A 16,967-nucleotide genomic window follows, 5' to 3' on the forward strand; every position below is an offset into this window, starting at 1 on the left:
GTCTCTAGTTGAATTTAAATATACTTTCTTAATTGCTATCATATTAGATTTCCGTTATAGAATATTTTTGATTTACTGACTCATAGTGACTACATTCCATTTTATATTGATTTATATTATAATCTGACTGCATTCGTGTTTTAAAATATGTTAAGGGATTATTTCAATAATTATGATAGGCAATATAAACCGTAATAATAAGATAAATGATTTTAATTATTAATTTCTCGGCACAATACTGCTATATACGCTGTTATATTATCTAGTTGCAATTGTTATGTAAATTGCACAATTATTATAATAGAAATAAACTTCAAATAAGGTATAAATATTGTATAAATAAATAAATCAACTCAATTTTGTACTATACGTTGATGGCCTCGGTCTTATATGCATATTGGCTCGGACAAGTTATACAGAAAGACAAATGACATTCGTAGCTGTGACTTTGAAATAGGAAATATTTGAGTGATGTCATAACAGATAATGATTGGCATTGTAACTATAGTCTGATGCATAATTAGATGTCCAAAATGTAAACAAACAAATGTCACTGTCAAAATTATCAAGAAACAAAAAGTTTAAAATACTTAATATTGTCAAAAATAAGAAACTACCATTTGAAACGTATTTTCTTGATAGGTCAACACCTTTGTTTACATTTTGGACACCTAATTATGAATCAGACTATATATTGGATATACGTTAACTGAATGTGTGTAATTGTTTCCTAAAAGTCTTTACATTTATTTATGTAAGTGGCGTCATTATTTACTATATAGTTTAAATTCTATCTTTTCTTTCATGTATATAATGTAATTGTAACTAAACATAATTTCAATTGACAATTTAATTTCTAAAGCCTCGTGTAATGCGTTGATTCTGATAAAACTTGCATTATTATATGACGAATTATATGTTTTGATTTTAGAAAAACTATTGTAAGTTTTAAATATTTTAATTTACATGTCGTGTGTAACTCGGGAAAAAATTAATGAACGAGGGTCCATTATGTATTCTATAAGACGATCTTATACTATTTTCTTCTAAGCTTATCGTAAGTGAAACTTGTAGGACGTAGAATTATTATGAATAGGTCATTTAAAAACATGCTTTATTTATAAAGTAGTGTTCACACAAGCATGATTATAATAAAATCGAAAAAAATACTTTATGTGGTTAACATAAAATCCGTTTGACTTATGTCATACCAGTGTTGCATAATATTAAGTCACTTAATCGATGGGTCCAGTTCGTACCTCGGACCCATAAGTCATAGACGGAAACTCATGCGACGCACATTTACATAGTAAGTTGGTGTTAACTATAATATTTGTTCGTCTTCGTGTTTACTTGTATTGATACGATCCTGCCACTGAGTCCATCGGCCGTCGGAATTGATAATGTGTGACAATAACCATTTATTGTGACGCTAAGTAAACGTTGTATAATATAAACATCGACGTTAATATTACTCATTATAATTATAAATGTATTGATATTAATACGTATCGCTGTGTCGTATGTTTTTAGTGTATCCCCACGTATCGTTAATATATGTATACGTTTTCGTATTAAAATGCTGATGTGTAGAATGTATGTGTCAGAGACGTGTTCTGTGGTATGTGTCATCACGATACATGCAGTGGAACGCAGGGGTCGTTACAGTGAGAAGGTGGTTTTAATATATAAAATGTATGGTCGAATTTCCATCATCAAAAATGGAAATATAATAAGTGTCGGCTTGCAATACGAATAGAAAGAATAAGTGGTATCGGTTATGTATAAGGTGCAAGGTGTTATATGTTCTGAAGTTAGATCACTGTCGTATTGGGCAGCAGTGCACCGCTGCCATGGTCATGAGGCGTTCCATCTTAGTCTTAAAGAGTAAAGACGGAATGACGACATATAATATATGGCACTCACGAATTTCTCGCCAGTTTGGGCTTGTTGTTATATTTCCCAAAATAGTTGCTCTCTAATACTTGTTATATTTCCTTGTTTTAAATATATCCTTTCGTAGATATCATATTTATGTAGGCATAAACAAATACAGATGCAATTTAAATTTTTCAGTACCTACTCCATATATTCCTATATTCCTATTTTTTATTAACTGTTAGTTTCCACAATTTGTTTCTTATTTTTAAGTGTTTTTTTTTATAAACATTATTTTTTTCGTTATTTAAATTACATAATTTCTTTTCTCTGAAATACTGAGATCCAGATAAGATCCTTACATTTGAATATTGCTTTTGTGTAAATCTTCTAAATTGATGATTTTTATATAATCACTGACAAATAGAAAAAAGTCGTATTACTCGTATCGAATGTAATTAAATGTGTATGTGTGTACATACATACTCTGTATATGAGTGGAGTATGAAATAGAAAATCATGTTGCACACATCCAAATAATATCATGGACATGTATGATTCTAATTACCAGTTCTGCTTTTTTTATTCTAACTAGTCAGTCTAGTCGCTCCTCAAGTGAATAAGTATTTCTTATTGTTAATGTTTCGGGGTGGTAACATGTGTGGTACCACTAAGTTTATCCTTCCGTTCTGAGGTACTCAGGCCCAGCAGTGGGACCATTCTGGGTTGACTAATTTGTTGTTATGTTTTAAAACATTTCTTTGTTATTATATCATTTTGATATTATGCCTATTTTATTCAAATGAGATCAAAAATATTATATAAACGATATTATAAAATAAGCGTTATTTATTTAAAAAAACGTGAGTATATATTATATGTAATATTATATTATTAGTAACTAATATACAGTTGAAATAGAGAAGAAATTATTTTGACTCTGAAATCTTATTTCGGGACATTTAATATAATCTACTCAAGGGGATAAATGAAATATCCTATGAATATAATATAAATATTATTTACAAATTATTATTAATTATTTATTTGTCGGTATAAAAAGAAAACCTTATTGCTAAAATAAGACACTAGACAGTAGCTTTTCTTTAGTGTATGTAGATATTGAACGCAAATGAAGTTGTTAATGATAGTACCTATATATTTAAATTGATGAGCGAGGTATTCATTCACATTTTCTCACTACAAGCGTCTCAGCTATTAAATTTGGCCTTCAATTCCATTCATAATATTTTATTAAGGAAAGCACACTATATCTGAGACGCTATCAGTAGGTGCATATTAAGTTTCTGCATGCGCAATAATTTCACACGTTTGCTCAAATGTAAATATGCTTAAAATATGTATAATACGCGAACAATATCATGTAATTGTTACAATAGAATGTCATGTAAATATTATTAAAGTATTATGTAAACTGTCGTAGGTATAATTGTTGTTTATAACGTATACCAATTTCTGCAATTGTAGGTTTTGAATACATGAAACGAAATATTAAGAGAGACTTGATGCGTAAGCGCGCTTGAGAAGAAATATTTCATTTTTAAAATTCACAGAAAAGAGTTATAATAAGTTAATAAATAGATTTAATATATATTTACTGTAAATATTATATCGCCGTGTTCAAGTGCTATGTTTTTTCGCTCCTAATGACCTAAAACTTTAAAAACCCAAATGAGACTTATATCAGCCTGTATCGGTTGGTTGTTATTATTAGTTTCTTTTTGGAGTTGAACATTATTTTTGCTTGCATAATTTAGAATGCTTAAGGAAATACAAAAATGTATTATATACCATACATCGGAGTAAATTATCGGAGTAATACTCAGATTAGCAGAAGGAAAACCACATCAAAATTTGAATAATTTTTATTTTTGACTATTGCATATTTGAATAGATAAAACTTTTCTCTATTTTCAACTCAAACATTAAATAATATACCGGAAAGGTCAATCATTATGCTACTTCTAAAAATTAAACATTATTCAAAAATGCTGTTCTAGCTATTGGAGGGTAAATAAATTAAACTTGTTTTAAATATATTTAATGTAAGTACATATCTATAGACATATGCAAATTTTATTTACATGAATCATGGAGTTTTGGAAAAAACATGAAGAGAGTTTCAAAATAATTGAAAACATATAAAACGCTTGTATATAATAATAAACTTTAATTTTAGTATTTTCATATGTACATACATTTATTTTGATATACATGAGCCTGCTTTTAAATTTTACAGTTAAATATATTGTGTTTTATTTATGAGCACGTATTGAGTAAATATTTTGGCCTAAAGTTACAACTAAAAAGTACCTCCGTATCATAAACTCCAGCACAAAATAGATTTTAAGATATCATTGTATTTCAGCAGCATTTTATTTTAGTGTCTGTAAAAATAAGCTAGTATCGAACGCATGAGTTTGGTATGGAACGGATGAGTTTGTAGCTCATCCACGGTCAAAACAATGATTTTATCGATACGACGACTATTGGAAATAGTATTTTTAATGGTAGTCTCATTTTCGATGATTATGATACAGTGTCCGCGTCGATTTTTAAGGTGCTGCCTTCAGATAATCACTACAGCTACGAGTATACTCTCAAGTCAGTTATCGTGCGCACGGGTCTATAATGTTACATAATATTAAAGTAAACATGGTACTAATAAAAATATGGCTTATTTTATTTTAATCTATATTTAATTTTCGAGAGTTTAAACATTTTATGACGTTGACGTGCTAATTGGATACTATTCGTAATTTTATGTACATTTTTATCTTGTTGATAAGCATCACCTGTATGCCTTAAGTATCGTCTTGAATCCCTCAATAGTTAAGAATGTATTGTTCTTAGTATGTTGCATCGGATCTCTGTTGTTTGCGCAGTCGCAATAATATTGTATAAATTGTATTAGAATAGAATGTGTAGATTAGAAGTTGCTGTAGCTAATATGTAGAAAGGAAAGAAATCCTCAAAATATAATTTAACGCTGCTTCTGTGATGTCACGGATCTTGTGAAGAGTCTTTTTCTCTTTTCTGATTTAAATTTAGTCGGTTAGACTTCACGAAGGAAAGAGGTTATGTGTTCGTTCTTTATACTTTCTTGGGTTTTAGAAATTGTGCGTAATTGGTGATAATTGTCAAAATTGTATTTAAATCATTTTACATTAAGTAAATATAATATTATGTTATGTATATTACATGGTCTTCCAGTGACCTTGATTTTTGTCAATGTTCTTTCAATTATATCAAAAGGAGGTGTTCTCAATTCGGCGCGTATATTGAATGATTATCATGCTGCACGATATGATTGATTATAGTGTCAATACCAAAGATCCTACATATTTAGTATTGAAGTGAAGATTATGTAGTTTTTTGGTTAAATACAATTTTCAATGTCTGCTAAAGAGTAATATATACTTCGATCAAAAATACCAATAGATGTCGGGTCGAACAAAAAGCGTCTCGCCAAATAAGAGCTCAATTTAAAAGTGAGCTCTTATTTTGTTCAGTTAAAGCACGGCCAATGTAAACACGTTTCACCATGCAGCAAGGTATATTCAAAAGTAGTACCTACCTAATATGAATGCCTAGCAAAACAATTCATCCGGTGGAATATGTTACTTTCAATATATATAAATACAATTTACATAATTAAGCTCTAATATAACAAATAATATTAATTTGAACCAAAAATTACCGATTTAAAAAATTAACGTCGTCTAAATTGGCCAATGTCAGCCAATGCATGCGCAAACATTTTTGGAACAGTGAATGTATGGAGCGGATTTAAAATCTAATTATGTTTTATTATTTGTTCCATATCTGTGTAATTGGTTTATGTTACTTTATATCTGTTGGTGGATCCTCCCTTTTTTAATTTAGCTCTCCTAGCATTTATTGCGTATGGAGAATAGATTTTTATCGTCGCCAAAGAAGGAAGAAAGAGATGATTTCCATAACACCAGATAAAAATGCTTATTAGGTATAAGATTGCTTTGGAAAATCGGATATATCCGGAAATACTTATCGACGTTGATTAATTAAAACAGCAATTCCTGAGGTACCTAAGGTGTTCTTACAAATTAATGTTCTTTCCTATCCAAGTATTAATAACATTCAGATAGATTATAATTATTTTCATTATACATAATATTACACCATTAAAAATTACAAAAATATAATTTTATAATTACAATATAAAAAAGGCAGTTTGGCTGCACGCTTTCCTTGTTCTGGCGGCGAGCCTCGCGAAGAATTTTATTGCATTTTTGTGCTTTGTAAATTCAACTTAAAATGAAACCAGTAAGGTTGAATTGTATTATATTATAAGGATCATAAAATTGTGAGTGTGGCGAGATTGAGAGAATTCCCCTTTTTCTGCTGTAAGATACCAAAAACTTTGTTCGATTAACTTTAGGTGATTATATATTGTTGCAAATATTTCCTTGTACGTATTATAATTTAATTTTAAGTGGAAACCTAAGACATAGACTACAAGTCGACCTTGTTCTAGTCTCCTTGATGAATGCTCTTCAGGTATACATATTTTAAATGTTGATATTTTGTAGTAGTTGTTGAATAGAAATTTAAGACTGAAGTAATAAATAAATGAAATATCATTAATTCTTTTATTTTAATACGTTTCACCTACTTTCCTTCTTAATACACAAATATTTATTACACATAAAAATATTTCGATTGCTTTCATGGCAGTAATAGGTAAAATTCATAAGGTATCTATTTCTTCGTTAAAGAATAACATACCTACCTTATTATTACCTTACATGTTATTCCTATATGATTATTCTCTGTTTAACGAGATAAATTGTTGTATAGATGAAAAAGAAACTTGGTGAAGGCCTATTGAAACAAATACTGAGGGTATAAAGAAAATCATTCCACATATTCTGCAGTATGTTTCGATGTGGTGTACAAGATAGATTTAAAAGTAGCTTTTTAACCTCTTTTGTTACCTCGACAAGTATAAGGCAACTATATTTTCAATTAAAAATAACATCGAACTCTAATTTCAAATCAATCATACAATCAAGACATAACAATCAATCTCAGGAAAGCTGTCAACAACCGACTGTCATACGTAAAAATCAGTTGCAAATTTTTATAGTCATAATTTGGAAATACAATAGTAATATTCTGGAGAACCTTCTCCACCGAGCGGGGAATATGGAGAACATGGTGAAGGTGTCGCAGAGCGCGTCCCCGGCGGCGCGCGCGGGCGCCGGGGACTTCTCCGAGTGCGCGCGGCTGTCCGCCACGCCGCCCGCGTAAGCAACAACGTTAATTTTGTTTTTTTTTCTCACCAATCAAATAGTTTTTTTTAGTCAATTCGCCAATGGACGTAGGTAGGTTCTATTCAAGGTCATGGTCCGTTCAATTAGTGTGGCGTAAACGTTTCAAGACTATCATGCCATTAGAAAACTTGTATGCTTTCACTAAAAAACGCTGTGTAGAAAATGGAAATATGTGGCCATGACTAGGCCTTTTAACGATTTTGTACCAAAGTTTATTTACTTATTATATAACTTACCTATTGACAATAAAGTAGACAGCGGTAGTTGTGAGCAAGAGGTCTTTAATAGTTGTAAGTATATAAATGACTGTTATTCTTTTAAAGTAAAACAGACATTACTTGTGCACACTTGACAGCCGCCTGCAAGCAATCCACCCTAAGAAGCTGTTCTCGACGCCGGTGAGCAAGTTCACGGCGAAACGCGGCGCGAGCGGCGGCCAGCTGGCGCGCCTGCGCAGCTGCCTGGACGAGTACCGCCGCCCGCCGCCCGCTCACACGCCCACCAGACCCAAGGCCCTGTCCATGGAGGACCTCACGCCTAACAAAAGGGTTAAGAAGGATAGGTGTGTTGACAGACAATAATATTACAGGCTGTATGATTTGTAATCATTGGACTGTTGTTTATGTCAAGTAAGATTGATATTTTTTGGAATAACTGTTTAGTTTTTTCTTGCTTATTTTCTTTAAGTGTTTAGGGAAATATAGTCCGCGCCTAGCAGTTTTACGCGGACCTTAATTTACGCGGTATAGTTAATTTATATACACAAAAGTTTGGACTACTAAACAAAAAGACGTAGGTACCTATGTATAGTTTTTGGAAGCCACAACTGAAGCCATTATGACACCTTAAGATATTTTACATTTCATATCTCTGCTCTATTGATTGCTCTGCGATTTGCAAATTCTGTTGTCTATTGATATTTTTATAGCGTCTAATCATTTAACAATATATGATTTATTCCATAAGGAATAGGCTGCTTAACTTGTCCAGGAAAATGATAATGCTCATATATTGACAGTATTGTTCACAAACGAGCGACCCGACGGCGGTGTTCTTACCAAATATAAACTTGTAAGTGTCGCTTGCGGACTCCTGTATCATACATAATGTTTATTCCGTTTAGCGAGCCCACCGACAAGGCGGAGTCCCCCCCGAGCGTAGTACAGGCGGCGGCGGGCGCGGCGCGGCGGCGGGCGGCGGCGCGCGTGGCGCGCTTCCTGCTGCTGGCCGCGTGGCGCCGCCGCCGCGAGGAGGTGCTCTGCCTCCGCAAGACGCTCGACTCCAAGGTTATTTGTTATAACCATAGATTAGTAAAGATTACTTACTCCTAGCAAGAAAATGTAACCAGTTTTACAATTGAAATTGTCACTGTCATCTATTTTCGTGTTTGAAAAGTATAAAAAAAATAGTTTACGTATCTTTTACGATATACCTCCGCACTTTTTCTTCGATTTCGTGTTTTTGCACCACTTAACTGCGCATGTCGGCATTGTAAAGCGTAAAGTACACTATGACAGCCATTAAATGGCTGACAGAATTGTCAGCCGTTTAAGCCATTTAATGGCTTCCTTCATTTGTAAACTTCCCATGGTACCTTTTAAAACTTATTTATATAACGCACAGGGGGGTTACTACCATCTCTAAAAACAATATTATTTTAGTCATACATTGAAATTTCGTACCATAATCCAATTAAATTTACAAATAATTAATTTCGATACAATATTGAAATAAAACTTTCCTGAACTATGATGGTTTTTAAAAGATTAATGGTGGCCCCCAGGTGTGTAGGTTTCCTCACAATGTTTTCCTAAGTATTCGAACAGAGCTCTGTTCGAAACCCAAATTGATGCAATAACTTAAGTACCTAATTAGGTATTATACTTTAGTAATGGTAATAAATAGATAATTGATTTCTTAAACAATATTAAATGATAATAAACCATGTTATCAAGCTAAATTTTAGTTGTCATTACCACACTATTTTACTTAACTATTTTCTCGGAAACAGATAACCTCGGATCAATGTTAATTTTCCTAGTAGATATAGATAGCCACAGAATAGTTCATTCATCAATAATGTTTGAACGGTTGAAACACAGTATAAGGAACTAAATATTTGTACCGTGGTTGAAATGTTGAATTCTACTTAACTAAAGAGTTTTTATATATTTATCACTGTTCACGTAGTACTTATAGATGGCTAAAAAACTTATTTATTTAGTTTTCGTACATCTCTTACGTAAAAAGTAAATGGTAGGTATCTAACATAATTTAATTAATTTATAATCGTTAATTAATTACTATTTAATAATAAAAACAACAGCTAAATCAACCCATTTTCCTGTGAAATACCTACTAGGCGTATACAAGAATACATAAATATTTACCTACACATAATTTATATCAAGTAATTATCATCGATGTGCAGCCGAGGAATAATTCAATTAGTATTTATTTCTCCGAAGTAACTCAGCTCCGACTTCCGAGCATTTTTAATTAGAAGAATTTAAAAATTCTCTTTAAACAATATGTAACTTGAATTAAAACAGTATTTTCAATACAAATATGTCGGAGAAAGACGGCTCTCATCGACATCATTGATAGAATCTATAGGTTTTGTGGGCGTTGTCATAGGGTAGATGCAGGCACAAATACAGCAATCACAATATTTATTGTTCTTTACATTTATGACTTCGGATTTACAAAATAACTATACTATGCTACTGATATTACTTTACAAACAAAGGATTTGAGCAGCAGGTTCAAGGTAGTGACTACACGCTCCAAAGCACAACGAAATAATGATCCACCTCGATCACTCACATCAGTTCATATCCATGTTTCCACACCGCGCGGCCACATACCTCGACTCCGCTAGAGACCTCTTAAAAGTCTCTACTCTGATTCGACATCTAATACGATAGCAATACAATGACTGTTAATTATAATTTAAAACAATATTCCCGTCGATTGATCAAGTATCAATAACATTACTAAAATACTAAAGTTACTGTTACTTTCTAGCTAGCTATATTAAATAACTTCTATGTCGTATTCGACTCTTCCTCCGACATATATATTAAATATCGCGGTGTGGAGAATCAGTCACTAAAAATAAGCTTTTCCTGTAGGAAACCATTATGTATTCAATATGGAATTCAATGGAAAAATATTCGTTATTACATTTTCACCCATCACATTAAAATGCGGTTTGATTTCATTTCGGCGAATATACAGTCCAGGGTAAATTGATATTTCTATTTACCTTAAACTATGTCCGATGTCCATTGCAATGTCTTTTTCATCTTATGCAAAGCGGTCCAAAAGTTTTAACGGCGAACTTATGCTAGCGTTCGAGTACCGAACGCCTGCGAATCCAGGTGTGGGTGCTAAAGTCGCTGCTGGACGCCGACAACGCCAAGGTGGTGCTGGCCATGCGCGAGCTGGAGCGCCTCAAGCAGCTGCTCAGGGACAAGGACTTGGAGAAGGCCGTGCTTGAGAGGGTATACGCATTCGAGTTATTAAAATCGTAATCAAGGTGTTACAACGGAAGGTGTTTGTAGTTTCACTAAATCTAGCTTATGCAACAGTGACGTCAAGCTGCTGTGCTCTTATTTGAAGGAGTAAAGGAATTAGAAAAAAAACCTAATACGAATACGCGCAACCACCTTTACAATTTTGTTTCTAATTTATAAAGGTATATAAATTACTAAGTTTAGCAACTTAATTCTTAAATGCAGAAACTGTGACTAGGTCCGATCTTAAGCGGACCAACTATTAATTGGATATTTTTTTATTAATATTATAATATCCATAAATATTTACATTATTCGATTTGCATGTAATATATTGTAATATCTATTATGTTGGTTTCATTAGAATTGTTTTTACTTCTAATTATTTATATTGATGCCGGGATGCTGGACGGTGTAGTTAGTAAAGTTTCAGTACTCGCCACTATTAGTCATATGAATTAATATTAGTAGTGGTTGATAATACATAATCGTGACGTACATCATAAGCAACGCGTGCGTCATCGTATAAGTATTGCAGTATTAGTCAATCGTTATGTTTGAAATTTTTATTATTTTATCCTGTTTCCTAAGAACTAATATCGCGGCAGCCCAGCACAAATGTAACATTTTAGGGAAATTATTGAATGTATACCGTTTTCCGGTCTACTTTTCCTCAACGCCATGCAAGGAATTGCGCGGGCTGTATACAAACTACACATTTTTACAGGAAAAACTGGCGCTAGAAAAAGATGTGTGTGCAGCCGAGGATCGCGCCTCGGAACTTAGCATCGGTGAGTTCCGTAATGACGTGTTCTTGAACTAGATATAAAATACTTAATACATAGGTAAGGGTACGGAATATTCGTAGGTATTTCGTTTACCGTTTTCGATCGTACTAAATTTATAACCCAATAAATACTATAATATATAAATACTATACGATACGCAGTGATAGCCTAGTGGTTAAGAAACTCGGCCTCAATCGAGGGGTCTGAGGTTCAAATCCCAGGCACCTCCGATTTTTAAAAGTTATGTGCGTATTAGAAATTAATTATCACTTGCTAAACGGTGAAGGAAAACATCGTTAGGAAACCTGCATACCTGAGAGATTTATAAAAATAAGAAAAATATCTCAAATGTATGTCAAGTCTACCACTACTTGGCCAGCGCGGTGGTCTATGGTCTAATTCTTCTCATTATGAGCCGTGCCCAGCAGTGGGATAGTAATGGGTAATTTTTGAAGGTGGTAGAACCCTTTGTGTCTTTTGCGACTTTGGCGGCACCACCGCCACACCTATTTCTATATAACAGCGGTGTTGGGCGCTGCTGTGTCCCGTTTTGAGGGGTTGTGGTAAGGGAAACAGACTTTTCCGAGACGTTCCAGCTTTGTCCTCAGGGGTAGCAGCATCTGTGGCCGACCTCAGGAATATCTAATCCTATCTGGCTTTGATTACAGATGTCCATGGGCGGCAGTAGCCACTCACCAACAGGTGGACTGCATGCTCGTCTACTACTCCTATATTATAAAAAATGGCTTAATGATGATGATATGTATGTGTGGTGCCAGGCTGGCGCAACAGCCGCAACGAGGCGGAGGCGGCGCGCGAGGCGGCGCGGCGCGGCGAGGCCGAGCGCGGCCGCCAGCGCGCCGCCGCCGCCGAGGCGCGCGCGCAGCGGGACCACGCCTACGCCAGGGTCACTATACACACTTTACTCTATCCGATCACTGTACACGGAGCTCCTTAAACGGATACACCGAATTCATCAAACAAATAGAGCAGAGAGCTAGTAGTGTAGCGTCTGTGCTAGTAGGTACGTCTTATCCTGCAATTAGCGTGCTTAAGCGTGGTAAAGAAACTTTCCTTTACCTACTTCGAATGCTAGGGCGTGACATTACCACATATCGCAAATGTTACTACATTTGCGATATGTATTACTATAGTTACGTACCGCTTCATACGGTTGAGACATTATTTTTTCGCATTGCATAGCCACATTCTATATTTGTATTGTAGTTGCGGAAGACGTCAACTTAAGCTTTTTTTAATTGGTGGGTTCAGCTTATATATTTTCTAGTGATAGCAAAAGAAATCAAATTAACTTTGCGAGTAATGCAATTGATTCATGATTGAAAATTATAACTTTATCATATTTTGACATTTCGCAAATTTGCTTATAAACATTTTACATTATTTTGAAAAAAGTTCAACTTTCACATCATTTGCTTCTTCACAATGTATTTCTATTCCATTCTGTGACGGCAGCTGAACTTGCTGGAGGAGGAGCTGTCTGCGCACGCGGCGCTGCTGACGTCTGCGGAGGCGGAGCTGGCGGCGCTGCGGCGCGCGGCGGCCGAGCGCGACCGCCGGCTGCGGGACGCGGACGAGCGGCTGCGCTTGGAGCAGGAGTTAGTTGCTTGTCCCTGCAGTTCCGGGACTAGAATAGGGCTACGGTATCCCCTGCCTGTCGTAAGAAGCGACTAAAAGGGGCTTCCGGGGTTGCGGGCGGCAAGAGTGGGAGCTCGAACCGCCTGGCCAGCGACCCCGGGAAGGACGGCGGTATGTGTGGTCGCATACCGTCATGCACATCAGAGCCCGACGGGGCAATGCGCTAAGAGGACTCCGGTTGCGTTCCTTTGGAGATCCCGGAGTCATCTACGCAGCGCCGAGGACGGCCACCGGGGGGTTTTAGTGCGGTAAGAATCCCACATAACCCTGTGTCGCTCCCACGGCATAGGGTACCTTTTGAAGGTTTCCCCCCTCGTAAACAAAAAAATAGGTAAGTATAACATACTATGATCTTAAGGCAGACAAGCCGACATGTTTTTATAGCACTTTTCACTTTCTATGCTGGTTTATTATCATTTGCTTATTGTTATTATCATAGCTTGCGGTTACATTTTTAGGGTTTTATACTAACCTCTACTAAAAGTATTTAGAATTGAAATTTATAGCTTTTCAGAATAGTAAATTACTTATGTCGCCTCCTTTTCCTGCCATCTAGCTAACGAAAGCATGAACTCAGATAGAGACGAATCAATCAATTGCGTGTTGCGAAAGACGCGAGAAACATTACGTAGGTATATGTAACCATGAATTACATATGGAACCATCAATGCGCGAGTCCGACTTGCATTAGGCCGGTTTTTCTTATCAGAGTGATATCATGAAAATCTATCATTACGGTAACGTAGATTATACACGCATTGTTAATGCAGCGTTTGATTTTTAGGGCTCGGGCGCGCTCCGCTTTGGAATGCTCGGCGGCGAGCGCCCGCGGCTCGTTGGCGGCGGCGGAGGCGAGCGCGCTGCGGGCGCAGCTGGCGCAGTGCGAAGCGGAGCTGCGGCTCGTCCGGGAGCAGCTCGCCTGGTGGCCACGACCACTTACCAAGTACGCATAAAAATTTGCTATTTTTGTACGTTGTGGTAGTCATAAATAGCAATATAATCTGATATTAATAAACGTTTATCACAAAATAGGTACACTACATCATAGGTAATCATATTTTTTCTGGCCGTCAAGAATGTACGTTAAATTTTGACTTTCGGCTTCTTACGTTGTGGTTCCAGATTGTTATGATGTAACTGTGGCACCTGTTTATTTAAATTATGTGCGCATTTTTAATAATTGTTATAACATGTTGGCCTAAAAACATTTTCTGAAGAAACCTACGTGCCTAAGAGTTCTCTAGAAAGAAAGCCCAATAGTACGTAAACTTACTTCAAATAGCGTGATTGATTAAACACTACACCCTCCACATTCCAAGAGTACCAAATTTAATTAATAGTGGGACGGTACACATAATGATCCGCATATTCTATATTTCGTATATTTCTAAGTTTTGTAACGTTTTAGTCGTGTCTATATTGACTCTGCGTGTCATTTTGTCCATTACTTGAAATAGAATATTTAAAGTGGTGTCACTATATATCCATCATTTTCACTTACTTACTACTTAGGTATTTGTACTCTTTTTGGTTTACTAATTTAGATACGTAATATGAGATTTTTCCTTTGTAGGATGTTAGGGGCAGCTCGGTCCTGGTTCCGGCGCCCGATGTCCCTTTCCGAGGCGGTCATGTGGTCCCTGATCCCCTCCAGGCATGGCTGCTAAAGTTGCCGCCTTCTCATAGACAACTATTTTTTATTACCCTGTGAATGCCTGAAAATAAGGAATAATGTTCGCCCTTGCCTCAATATTTAAGTATCGCATCGCACTAAAGCTTAGTAGATATAAGAAGTTTCTCGAACGTGGAATTGTATACGAAAATATCCCATGATTCTCGCTTTTAGCATTGTTTGACTCTATGAGTAAACGGGGCGACAATACCTACCTACCTGTTTTTTTGGGTAGTCTGCCTATGATATTATATTATCAACTCATCACACTGTTGATACATATGTAATTACATAATGATTATCATTAATTTAGATAAAAATAACTTGTTGACAGTGTTACCATTTTGACTCTGTTTACTACTATTTGGTAAGTATGACGATTTATTAAGATTATTTTGCTCACTTATTCTATTTATTTCATAGGTTTTATTATTTAATCTAGCCACTAGATTGCAATTTTTTCTAGGTAAGTTTGTTTGAAGTAGTTTTATAAGTGTTATTCGTTATTTCATTAAATAAACGTCTTTAATTTATTTTTCGTTTCATTTTTTAACGCACAAGTTGAATTTCTTTGTTTACAATTTCTTATTAACCACCTTCATTAAATTTGACCCTTTAACATACCCCCATTGCACCTACTCGTAATTACTTATTTTACCTAGTTAAAAAATAATATAAATGTTAAGCCCCTAACCCGGAGGGCTAGGACCGATAGGATCGGGAATAATTTACGAAGCGGGGTGTGTCGCGCGGCGCCAGCCCTGCCGTCGCCGCTGAGTCAAGCGCTGGAGCCGCTGGCGGGGAGACAGGGAGACTAGCCGGTACAGGTGACTCGTATATTATTTCAATTATGAGCCTTTATTATCGGGTTTGTGTTTAATGCCGCAGGGGAGTTTTCTTTGAGTTACATTTATAAATTCACTTCTTTAGACTGACCTATTAAAGTTAACTACAGTCTGTATTATGGTGAGTTTATATCTTAGCTATATTTTTTACTAGTTATAGCGTTGCGTTTCACCGCGATACCATCGGGCGGTATCATGTTTGCGGTCTGAAGCACGCTTACTAATGTAACCGTCGCCCGTAATAAGAAGTAGAAGTCTACAGGATTACTAATTGATTGGCTCTGAATTTTGTTACATAAAAATAATTATAGTCTGCTTGGTTTAATGACATAATTATTACGACCTTTTGTGAACTACTTAAATATAAGTTTTTTTTTTATAAAAATAAAATACAATCAAAACTACTGTTCCGGTTTTCTGCTTAATGTAATTTCGTCAGTAAACATCATAATAATGAAAAGATAGCAACCAAAACCTTTTGTTTACTATTAAAGTGACGTCACATTGACATTTTCGAGGCATGACATTTTTCGTTTGCATTTTACAAAAATCTAGCATAAACATAGATCTTACTATCTACGTACCTATATAGATTATTTCATGCTTAATAACAACTGCGGGTTCGGTTACACATATACAAATTAGAATCGTGTAATTATGGATATAATCACCAGTTCTTAAACCTGTTCAAAATCCGGTCAGATTCTAATGCCCTCTGACATAACATCTTTTGTCGTCCAAAGTTTCGACAAACGTGATTGTATTATATCCGCGATTGCAGCAAGGCAGGTCACGGGCCTTGCATTCGATTAATATTACAAACCCTTTAAAAGTCGTAATACTACGCAATTTTATGAAGGGTGAATAAGGGGATGTTTTTAAAAATGAAATTGGTGTGAGGCCGCCAATGTGGCGCGTACGGTGCGGCGGCCAGCGGCGCCACACGCGAGCCGCGCCGCGCCGCCGCCGACTGACTCACCGCGGCTGCCAGTTGCCACATCGCACTGCCACTGTCAAATAAACTTTCTAATTACGATAGTTTGTTTACTTAGTTGACAACGTTATTGTGGTTATACATTCAATAGGAAAACTTACTAAGCGAAAGGTCGGCAATCAGTTTTATGTTTTTTTTTTATTAATATTATACAAGAGTAGCAGACAGCATGCAGTCCACCTGTTAGTAAGTGGCTACTGCCTCCCATGAACATCTGTAATCAACCCCAGATAGGAATAGATATTCCTACCTGAAATCGACCACAGGTGCGCCGCTA

The 16,967-nt window shown here is 35.6% G+C and overlaps 1 protein-coding gene across 2 annotated transcripts; it reads left to right on the forward strand.

Annotated features, from left to right (window-relative positions):
* Positions 1-6,948: 6,948 nt before the first annotated feature.
* LOC140749852 (uncharacterized) lies at positions 6,949-15,384 on the forward strand. 2 transcript variants are annotated; one of them, XM_073083075.1, is made up of 10 exons: positions 6,949-7,187; positions 7,570-7,776; positions 8,338-8,500; positions 10,568-10,720; positions 11,460-11,523; positions 12,300-12,311; positions 12,380-12,427; positions 12,997-13,139; positions 13,964-14,122; positions 14,753-15,384. In XM_073083075.1, exons 1-10 carry the CDS (start codon positions 7,087-7,089, stop codon positions 14,888-14,890), a joined length of 1,188 nt encoding a protein of 395 aa, XP_072939176.1. In that variant the 5' UTR covers positions 6,949-7,086; the 3' UTR covers positions 14,891-15,384. The 2 variants fall into 2 exon arrangements, with proteins under 2 accessions (XP_072939176.1, XP_072939175.1); XM_073083074.1 differs by having other exon boundaries at positions 12,300-12,427.
* Positions 15,385-16,967: the final 1,583 nt, after the last annotated feature.

The sequence above is a fragment of the Epargyreus clarus genome, unplaced genomic scaffold, assembly GCF_041222505.1.
Source record: "Epargyreus clarus isolate Ecla_fem2 unplaced genomic scaffold, WU_Ecla_fem_2.2 ptg000018l, whole genome shotgun sequence".
NCBI classification, from domain to species: Eukaryota; Metazoa; Arthropoda; class Insecta; order Lepidoptera; family Hesperiidae; genus Epargyreus; species Epargyreus clarus.

Bases quoted from the DNA above. Each gene is read 5' to 3' on its own strand.
- LOC140749852 (XM_073083074.1), top strand. From the start codon at position 7,087: ATGGAGAACATGGTGAAGGTGTCGCAGAGCGCGTCCCCGGCGGCGCGC. The intron at 11,524-12,299 runs GTGAGTTCCGTA...GTGTGGTGCCAG, and splicing joins CGCCTCGGAACTTAGCATCG to GCTGGCGCAACAGCCGCAAC. The intron at 13,140-13,963 runs GTTAGTTGCTTG...TTTGATTTTTAG, and splicing joins CGGCTGCGCTTGGAGCAGGA to GGCTCGGGCGCGCTCCGCTT.